At 42.5% G+C, this 10,777-nt stretch overlaps 1 protein-coding gene across 2 annotated transcripts in view; it reads left to right on the top strand.

The window, feature by feature from the left end:
* The first annotated feature begins 258 nt into the window (after positions 1-258).
* The window catches only part of LAMA4 (laminin subunit alpha 4), a 136,548-nt gene continuing 126,029 nt past the window's right edge, over positions 259-10,777 (top strand). For both annotated transcript variants that reach the window (XM_045843474.1, XM_045843473.1), the window contains exon 1: positions 259-656. In XM_045843474.1, the coding sequence (XP_045699430.1) occupies positions 462-656 (195 nt within the window). In that variant the 5' untranslated portion in view covers positions 259-461. The remainder of the gene's footprint in view (positions 657-10,777) is intronic.

The raw sequence follows: 10,777 nt of genomic DNA, 5'->3' as shown, positions 1-10,777 counted from the left end.
AGCCAGGACTGCGCAGCCCTCAGTCAGACCGCCGCCCGCCCGGGGACAGGAGGTGGCTGGCGCTGGCGGGGCTCGCCCAATTCAGTCTGCCTTTTGATGCTTAGCTTTTGAGTTTCATCCATCTGTATGTTCTTCAGCCAGAACCTCTGGGAAGAGAGAGAGGCAAACCGTAGGGAAAGAGAGGAGAGAGGAAGGAGGGAGGGAGGGAGGGAGGGAAGGAGGGAGGGGAGAGAGAGGAAGGGAAACTCACAAGCATACTCTGCTTACTCTCACTCCCCCACCCCACCCCCCCTTTTTTTTTTTTCCTAAATTGGCCCTTGGGCTGCCTTGCCTTGAGTTCCCACATCTGGATACTGCAAAGGCAGAGAAGGTAAAGTTAGTGAGGCATCTTCGCACCACGGAGGGTCCCATCGAGGACAGTTGCCGAGCCCCTGAAAGCCCTGCTGGATGTCAGCGGACTGATGGCTTTGAGCTCAGCCTGGTGCTTAGTCCTGCCTCTGGGGCTCCTCTGGGGCGCTGCGGGCTCCGGCGAGGCTCAAGGGGACGACAAAGCTTTTCCTTTTGACATTGAAGAGAGCTCAGCAGTTGGCAGACAAGACCCGCCTGAGACCAGCGAGCCCCGCGTGGTTCCCGGAAGGCTGCCGCCTACTGCAGAGGTACGGTGTTCCTGCCATTGTCACCCCGCGGGGCACCTGCGCCCCGCGGGCTGTGTGCGCCGCGCGCTCCTGTCCCTCTCCTCTCCCCTCTCCTCTTCTTCCCTCTCCTATCTGCCTTGAGTTGCACCTGGATCAGGTCAGTTCAGAAACTTGAAATAAAGAGTTTGACTTTCTAAGTTGGATATAGACCCTGTGAGTCGAGAGCTGAGGCTTTGGAACTTGTCACCTTTCAAACTGGCAAAAGTGCATATGTCCTGTGTACTCTCAATCAGCCTGCTAGACGGTCACCGGCGGCTGCAGTGGCACCTCCAGGGCTTTCTGCTCCTCGGATGCTCCAGGAGAGCCATTTTTGTCAAGCCCTGGTGCGTACTGCCCGTGCCCTGTCACTGGCTTCCTGCTCCTCTGTGATGTTAGGATAGAGCGAACAATAAAGCAGGACCAGTCCTTGTGTCACAAAGTAAACAAAAGGTCCCCTGCAATGGGGGAGAGTGAAGGGGTGCCTGTGGGTGACCGGGCACTGAAGAAGTTATTAGGAAACTGCAGAGCAGATGCCTTAAATAGACCTGAGCCATTATATTCCCAGAAACAGGACTTACACAGAAAACCGAGCCCTATCCCAAAAGATATGCTGTCGATGATATGCTTATTTAGAGTTGTTTATTGTAACATCTTACCAAAGCTTTTAGATTGAAAGCGTACACAAAGTGTAGAAATTGGGTAAAAAGATGAACCCACAGTAAGTGATTTAAGAGCCCCTGAGGCAAAACAGAAAACGAACAGCACCTCCAGGGTGTGGGAGATGCTCAGTAGGAGGAAAATGAAGTCGCCTAAGTTCATGGGAAAGGAAGGAACAACTGATCTAACACACACACACACACACCCTATAGGGATGGTTACAGCAAGGGTAGAACCAAAGCTGTTATGTGGATTGACACCATTTCCAACAACATAGAAGTCTGGATAATTGCTGTTAATTTTACTAATTGTTAGTATAACTGTAGTTATTAATTACTACTGATAAAATAGGTTGCATGAAGATGGTGCTTCTCCAGGAGTGAGCTCTACCCATGCCCCCAAAAGAGGAGATGTGGGTAGGTCCAGAGCACAGCAACCTCCCACTGTAACGCTGAGCACAGCCACTGCGAGAAAGGGGGCAAGGCATCATCTGGTCACCTTAGCACTCAGACAGGGGCCCAGCCAGAGGCTCCTGGGAAGTCCTGAGAAGGCACCACTTCTCTTTAGCCTTGCGTGCCACCCTGGGTGGCATTGTCTCCACCTGTAGCTTTGAGCATAAAATGTCCCTGAATGCAATGCTTGCCTTAAGAGTAAAGAGTTGCCAGAAACAATACAAGCTGCTCAATTAAATTTGAATTTCAGATAAACAAATAGACTTTTTATGTTACAAATATCACATGGGACATATTTAAACTAAAAATTATTCGTTGTGTATGTGAAATTCAAATTATCTGAGCAGCCTGTATTGTCTGCTAATTCTAAAGAGACAGGCATGCATAACGTTTTGTAACTTTCTTCCTGTAAAACAAAACAAAATAATTATTAGGGAATGTTGAATTTATTAAGACCCTGAGCAATTTCTTATGTATTTGTATGTTCAGTGAAATGATAGGAAGATGGCACACTGGAGAATTTACTTGTAGATTTGGCAGTCTAATGATCCCAAGTTCAAATTTCAACTTATCTGCTCCTTATGTCAGGCAAACTATAGATGCACAAGTTACAGATTAAAAGAGGTGAGGAGTTATTAATGTCTACTCCACATTTCATACAGTTTTTGTGATGAAATTAGCTAAAATATAGAGTGCTTAACACAGTGCCTGACATAGTATAAATGCTTTATAAATCCTAAGTATCATTATTATTATAAAATACATGGATGAGTGGATAAAAAGAAACACTTATCTGGGAATATTTCTCAGAACTTAATTTTTTCCGTGCTGTTTTACTTAATATTGCTCATCTCAGTCTCTGTCCTTCCAGCCAGGAAGAAAGTCCTATAGTGAGTTAAATTTGTAATACTGTCAGAGTCTTACAGGTTCAGAGAACCAGTTGAGGCCTTTCATTTAGGGAAACAGAAAGACACTATTAATCGTTCCAGGAAGGTCAAAGTATATGATGTAGAATGGGTTGGATTGGGTAATTATGTTCCCACTGCATAGTTTCACACGATGCATCCAGTTAGCCTGCAGTCCCACAGGATCCCAGAGCCCCACCGTTGGGTTTCCCATGCTCTTTATAGCCAGTGTGGGGACCTTAAACCAAATACATTCCAGAGGTTTAACAACATGGTACAAGCATCCTACTGAGTCACTTCAGGAGATTGTATCTATTATCTATAGCGGAGAAGAACACAGAAACATACAATACATTATCTGTGAGAGGCTGGAGTTGTGAATGGAGGGACATTCTAAAAAGACATTCATTTTATTTGAATTAGATTTACATGAATGGTTATTCCTCAACTCCCCTTCAAGGGGAAGGAAGAAGAGTACTGAAGCAAACAGGCAGCATTGGGAGGCACTTGGCAAAGGTCTTTTAAATTCCCCGAGCTCCTCGATAGCAGGGCTTGTGTCCTCTTCACCCCTGGGTCCTCAACCTGTGACATGGACTTCGGCACACTGTGGTGCACAGTGACAGTTAGGGGAACAAACACAGGAATTACGCATAGAATGGAAGGTTGAAGAGCACTGTCTGTGCAAGGAGAAAGCCCCCTCCTTTCCTTCCGAAACAAGTCCCAGCTCCCTTCCACCCTGCTGCCACGCAAATAATTTAGAAACAAGAGCATCCATGGGTAACTCTGTGCTCACTGGGATGATGTTCTCACCTTCTGCTTTTTTACAAGCAGTTTGTTGAGTCCATATTTGCTGAGTTTATGGTGAGAATAGTGATTCTTAGGAGGTGGAGGTAGGCAAAGGAGAAACTAGGCAGTTTCAAAAGTATATTCAGTGTTCTGATACTTCACATTTAAGAAAATAAAGTCTTTATTGTGTCATAATCACTATAGCAAGTAAAACTAGACAAACGTCTTAACCATATGGATGTACAAAAGAACTAGAGGGTTGGAGATGGAAACAGTCCCCAAGGAGAGGCTGTCAGAGTGTTCTTGGAAGGAGTGACATTCTGTCTATCAAAATGAAGCAGGACTTAGAAACAAGGTCAAGAACACTAGGCTGGAAATCCATACTGCATGGCTGCAAAGAAGCCACACAGAGATTCAGAAGGAGAGTATGGGGACTCTGCTGGAAGGGCAAGGTGGGAGGCAGGCGGTGGAGGGTCGAGGTGCTGTTACTGCCTTTGGCAGATAATTGAGAAAATAAGGGATGTAATTGACAATATGAGCAAACTTCCCCAAGAGGAGAAAACTGGAATTTATCTCTTGGTAATCTGATGAGTGTTGTTGTTGTTGTTGGCTTCCATCCAAGAAAAATCTATTGCCCTGTGAGCCAAATGTGCCAATGTACTCCATCCACACTGGACAAACTTACCTACTAAATAAAAACAAAGACTATGAACTAGACTAGTTCGGAGGGACTTTTGTTCTGGACTCTTTCCGTAGTTGATGTATGAGTCTAGTGCTCCAGCACAAACATGCCCGGCCACTAAAAGGCTGCAGAACCTTTATTGAAAGCCCAGTTTAGATCTCCTTCACTCTCTCCTTTCCTTTTCTGTATCCTGGCCCCTTACTTTGAAAAAGGCCATGTAGAGTCATACTAAGACCTCCAGTCACTGGCTTGCTCAAAACCAACGAGCAGGTTTTGACCTTACCACACGCAGAGCAATAAAGTAGGTACCAAGAGGGACAGAAGGCAAGCAGTTACATCCCTACCCTCAAGGAGTAAGCATTCTGAGAAAGAAAAATATATACAGAGCCACTATATAAAGCAGATGAGTCAACATTCTGTAAGAGAGGCTACAACATAAGTTCCATGAACATAACAAGGAAAAGTATTACTCCTGAACCACACCAGTAGGGTACAATTACCTACTCACCAGACAACCCAGGAAGCTTCCTGGAAACATTATTTTAGAATGATCAGAATATTGTCGTGGCAGTGGTAATAATAATAGCATGGCCTATAGCTAACACTCATTGAGTATTTATCATGTACCAGACACTGGGCTAAGCACTTTCCACGAGCTATTTCCTTTAACCCTCCTGACAACTCAACAGGACTGATACAGTTATTTTCTCATTTTGCAAACATGGAAACTGAGACACAGAACTTTTGTCCTGGCACCCTACCTGGTGAGTAACACAACTACAAAAGAGTTTATGAAAGTAATTTTGACTGTGTAGGAGTATCTAGGAAAAGGTAGTTAGGTAAATAGAACTCTATACAGTTGTAATTTCAGTCAAAGTTTTAGGAATTTCTTAATATGAAGATATATAAAATGCTATTCAAAGAACATTTATGTTGTGCTTGCTGGATGAATAGCATTTAAGTAGCATAAATCTTAGGATGACCAAATAATTGAGATAACTTCCCTTCCTGCCCTGTCTATTAACTACTTCTTAAACTACTACTCAAATAGAAAAGGAAACAATGAACACTTATAGACTTCTACTATATCCCATGGACCTACATGCATTATCTTATTTAATACTCACAGTGAAAATTATACCCATTTCACAGATGAGCAAATTGACAGGGATGGTCTACAGCATGGATTATTGGTCTAGTCTGAAAAAGGACTTATTTTAACACAAGTGTTATTGCTATGGGGTTTCTGAATTCCATTCTCGTTTTCCAAGCCTATCACTGGGTCTCCTTGATAGATTTCTTTCTTCTTTTTTCTTTAAGTATAGAATTTTCCTATATCTTGTTTTCCTTTTATAAGCATGTTCTAGTATGTTTCCCAGCATAATACTACAGTCTACTTTAGAAGCTCAATTCAAAACAAAAACACCTACAGCAGTATATACAAGGACTATTTTGCAGAATTTATTATAAAATTCCTAGAAAATAGAGAACAGCTTTTGCTATTTTCAGGGTCCTCTGATTTAACATACACACAAAAGGGTTTTTTTAGTTGTCATAAGTACATATAACATAAAATTTACCATTTTAACCATTTTCAGTGACATTAGGTACATTCACATGGTTATACAACCATCACCACCATCCATCTTCAAAATGTTTTTCATTCTTCCAAACTGAAACTTGGTCCCCATTAAACAATAACTTTTTATAAACTCTTTCCCCCAGGCCCTGGCAACCACTATTCCACTTTCTATCCCTATGAATCTGACTACTCTAGGGACCTCATATAAGTGGAATCTAAATATTTGTCCTTTTGTGCCAATATTTGTCCTTTGCTTCATTTCACCTGGTATTGCCTTCAAGGCTCATCCATGGGTTAGCATGTGTCCAAACTCTTCTTTATTTATTTAATTGTCAGTATAAATCCTATTTTGTTTATCTCTGTACCTGCCAATGGACATTTGGGTTGTTTCTACCTTTTGCCTACTGTGAATAGTGCTGCTCGGAACATTAGTGCACGTGTGTAAGTTTGAGTCACAATGTAAGCCCTTTTGGGTATACACCCAGAAGTGGAATTGCTGATCATATGACACAGAGAACGTTAGAAAACTCAGATTCTTAGAGAGGCCAAACAAAACACATCCCGTGAGTGATGGAGCCAAAACAACAGGAGAGGAAGGGGCGCCTCTTCCAGAGGGGCAGCGATCTCTCCATGTTGCCAGCTCTTCCGCTTTTTTTCAAGACAAGACAGAATCTAGATTCTTAAGGGAAATTGTTGACTCAATTTTTAAAAAATGCTCTGTGGGAAGTACATCTGATGGCCCAATTCAGCCTGAGGCTTGTTTATTTGCAGTCTTGAATTAAAACGTTTGAAACTCACCTTTCATCAAAGGCACAGTGTGGGCATCTAGCCAGACGAATGTGCTATGAACCCAGCTCCACTACTTTCTAGCTGTTTGACTTTGGGCAAATTTGTTCATCTTTCAGAGGCTGCATTTGTGTGATTGCAAAATGAACAGGAATGTATTTGCCTTTCAAGACTGTTGTGAAATTTAAGTGAAATAATATGTATATAAGCTGCCTAACTCCAAGTCTGCCCTCAGTTCTTTCCCCCTTCTGTACTTCACACCTCACCTGTCTTTCTTCTACTTTGTTTTTATTCCTCTGCAAGTTAAGATATGTAGTATCAGTCTATTTTTATTTATTCTGTAAATTGATTCCTTCCCCCCTCCTTTTTTTTTGCTTAGAAATTTGTGGACTATCCAGCGTTGCAGAAGAAAGAGACTGTAGTTTTTATAATCATTGTATCCCTAATGGTTCTTCAAACATAGCCTTCTGCAGCAATAGGGTGATCTGAGCAGTTAAGAGAAATGAGTTTTTCTAAATCCTCAAAAATCAAAAAACAAACAAACAAAAATAAAAACAAACACAAACTATCTTTGATATGACAAGGACTATAACTTCTTTTTTCTTTCATAGTTAAGATCTCAAATCTGACTTGTCCCAGTTTCTTGGAGTATATAATGCCAAAAAACACTTCTCTCTTTTAGGGTTTTTTCTTGCTCAAAGTAATTATATAAATATAATGATAGCCAGACATAATTTTGAGACATCTGATCAATTAGAAACCATTAAAATCAGATTGCCAATACATGCTTTGAGTTCCAAAACTTAGCATTTGCAAACAACTACTTACTTGTTTTCTAAAACAAGTAAATCTGCAAGTTCATCATGATACATGACCACAGAGAAGAATAGTTGTATATCTACTCCAGCATTTGCCAAAGAAGAGCAGCATTTTTTTAACAGTTTCTCTTTTTGCTCCTAGTGTGGTAAGGTTAAATTCTGGGAAATGGTTTACTAAAGGGAAGTTTAGCCACAGATGTTTGTAATTCCAACTTAAGTTTCCCATCAAAGTCTTAATGAAATTCAGCTGCCAGCAGTTCGGCTCTGCATCGGAGTCTTTTTATCATGAGAAACTTGGGGAAAACGGCATTCCAAGGCTGAATGGTAGTGGGAAAATGTTCATATACAAACCCAAGTCCTCTGCATAAAGAAAAAAGTACATAAATAAACAAATTCTGTTTTAAAAACAAAAGGAGAGAGGGGTGGTTAAATGTACTTTGGGTAATATGCAATATGACCCTTTTTTCACTTCCAGGACTTTCTTAGTCCATGTAACATATTTGGGTGGAAGCTAGTGAGCCAGTGTTTACCTAAATGCAGTCAAGGGTCTCCATTTATGACCGCATGAGAACGGATGGTTGGAGAAATCCCGTAACAGTAACAGCTACACTAGCCCAAGACTCTTGCAGCCCAGACCAGTAATCCATGCTGTATACCACAGTTAAAAAGACCCCTGAGCATAGTACAGATTTTGTGTATTAATATTTATTCAGAAATTATGCCCTCCAATAGATGAAGTGGCATGATTACTTCAACGGAAATCAGGGAGTCCAAAGATCAAAGGTGTTCTTACTAAAACTCACTTCAAACGTGACTGTTACATGCAGTACTGCTGCCTATTTACCAAGTGAACTGCAGCATGGCATACTGAATGAAGCAGCTCTGTAAAGCCACATATCGGCCCCCCAAAATGCACAATATAAACAGCAGCTGAAGGCAACAGAAATGTCTAGTGAGCCTCAAATGTCTAGTGAGCCTCATATGCTAGGGCTGCAGAACCATCTAGAATCACAATGAGAGCCAGAGCACATATCCAGCATCTTAGACTTAAACTTCTGGCTGGCCCCTTCTCCCAAAGCAGTTATTCCACACTGCCTTCCAAGTTTCATGGCCACATGTGTGTGATTCCCCTGGGCCAACAGTGATAGAACCTGACAAGCTAAGAGCACCCTAAGTGTAACCTTCCTTCCTGCTGATATGACATGAGTCCTAGGAGCATCAGAGTGGTTCTGTCATCTGTGATTCTGTCAATCCTCAGACCACAGGTGAGGGGTGAAATGCCTGTTATTTGAAGATCAATCAGACTCTGAATGCCTGGAGACGAACCAGTGTTTCTCTGTGGTGCACGATGAACTGCCTCCTTCTGTTTTGTTCCCTTGGAATTGCTCTGTCAAGGTCAATGCTAGTAGAAACCATGAAGTCCCATTCATAAGAGACAAGCCCTGAAGCCTCTGCTGCCTCACAGAATTCAGCATAAAGGGGGCCTGTTTGAATGCAGAGCCAGTGGGTGGCTATTATTGGATGTATAACTCTATTATACCCTGCAATTTAGAGATCCCATCCCCTCATTTTGTAGGTGAGGAAACTGAGTCTCAAGAGGGAGTTGGGGTCCTTCACTCAAGGAATCAAAGCTCATTAGCAGCACTGCCAGGAACTTCCAGCCTTATGTTCTTCCACATTGTTTCAGTGAACTTAATCATCCTTAGCTTTAGAACTGGAGATAATTAAGGGAAAATATATATTTTTTAAAGAGAAAAATTGTTTACATCTAATGTACCGTTATTCACTTTCCTCTTTATTGTTTCTACTTGTCCCTAAGTTGATTCATTGGTAGGAGAGTCTCACAGAATGGAGTGAAACGGGACAAGCACTGCACTGTGAGTCTGGAACTGGCTAGTCTGGCTCCTGGCCTTGCCACTACCAACCAGATTACCTTGACTAGTGAAGGGAAACTTGGCAGGTCCCTTCACCTCCCAGGGCCTCAAATTCTACAGATTAAAAACAACAAAGCAAAACAAAGGTTACTACTACCAACAAAATTATATAATTTAATAAATAAATCAAAATGTATACTAATTAAGGGGAAGCTGGCTTAAGGAGCAAAATCACTCAGAGTCACAGCTGCTATTCTAGTTAGAACCTGGAGATTTGGGAGCCCAGAGCCTGAGGGAAATACTGGCTGATCTGGAAGGGCCATGGAGTGTGGCTGTTGTAATGGAATCGTGTTTCCTGCTTCTTCACAACCCGAGGTACAGGGCTGAGGATGGCTTGCAGGCCAGAGCAATGGCCCATAGACATGAGCCTTTCCAAAGTGACACACCAAGAGGCATCCCAGATAGCATTAGCTGCAGATGCCTAAGGGTGTCCAATGAGTGTCAATAGTCTCCCACACCAGGGTTCCTAGGTGCTGCCACCTGCCTTATCCAGACCATTCAGGATGACTCTGAACATGAAGCTCCACACAGAGAAACAGGAAGGATGGCAGTGGAAGAGGTAAGGGACATGGAGAACTACTGAGAGGAGGCTCATGTCATGCGTCTCATAGCAGTTAAGTGGCATATGACAGAAGGTCAAGAGAGGAGAATGTGTTTTCATGCAGTGCAGAAGGAAGAGAAGGCTGGTGACGGACTATTGATTCATGATATACATCCACTAAAATCGTGGTATAGCATTCACAGTCTGGCTGTCCACTGAGCCTTCATGATCTAGACTGGACAGAAAGCAACATTTGGAAGCAAGTATTTTCAGGAACCTCTCTGGATGTCAAAATGGTCACAGAATGAGGGAAACTGCCCTGTTGTGTGAATGCTCCGATTGCTACTGGCTGTGGGGAAGAGGAGTCTAAAGTGTAGTGGCTCAAAGTGTGGTCCAGGATGGCGGCATCAGCAGCACAGGGCACGTGTTAGAGATGCAGCCTCTCAGCTCTCTCTCCCAGATCAGAACCTGCATTTTCACCAGATCCCCAGGTCTTTCATATGCACACTGAAGTATGAGAAGTGTGAGCCTCTAAAATGCAGCTGGGTTTGAATTTTAATGGATTTACAGGAAATTAAGAATACAGGAAAGGGAAGCTGTTTTGATATACTGTAATTATAGGAAGGCCTAAAATATAAAACCAAATCAGGGTTGTGTGAGGCTAGTGAGGGACTCACAGGCCCACCCAGGTACTAAGCACTAGCCTCTGGCCTGAAAAGTTATACTTTAGAATTTAAAAGAAAAAAATGCTTCAAAGCAAACTGTTGCTTCAATATATCTGAAGAATCCGCAAAGGTTGTATCACTCACTGGCCTACACACAGTAGGTACTCAGAAGCGGTTTTAAGGATAACATGAAATGATAGGGAAGATTTCCTACTCCTACCTACTTCCCAGCACCCCTAGACTAAACTACAACGTCTGGACACCCTGTGTCCTTGAGGAGAGGGGAGGGGAAGCA

Source organism: Phyllostomus hastatus, unplaced genomic scaffold (assembly GCF_019186645.2).
Source record: "Phyllostomus hastatus isolate PE091 unplaced genomic scaffold, TTU_PhHast_1.1 phas_contig_40, whole genome shotgun sequence".
Classification (NCBI taxonomy): Eukaryota; Metazoa; Chordata; class Mammalia; order Chiroptera; family Phyllostomidae; genus Phyllostomus; species Phyllostomus hastatus.
Note: the sequence above shows the minus strand (reverse complement) of the source record. Positions and strands in the feature narration are given on the sequence as shown.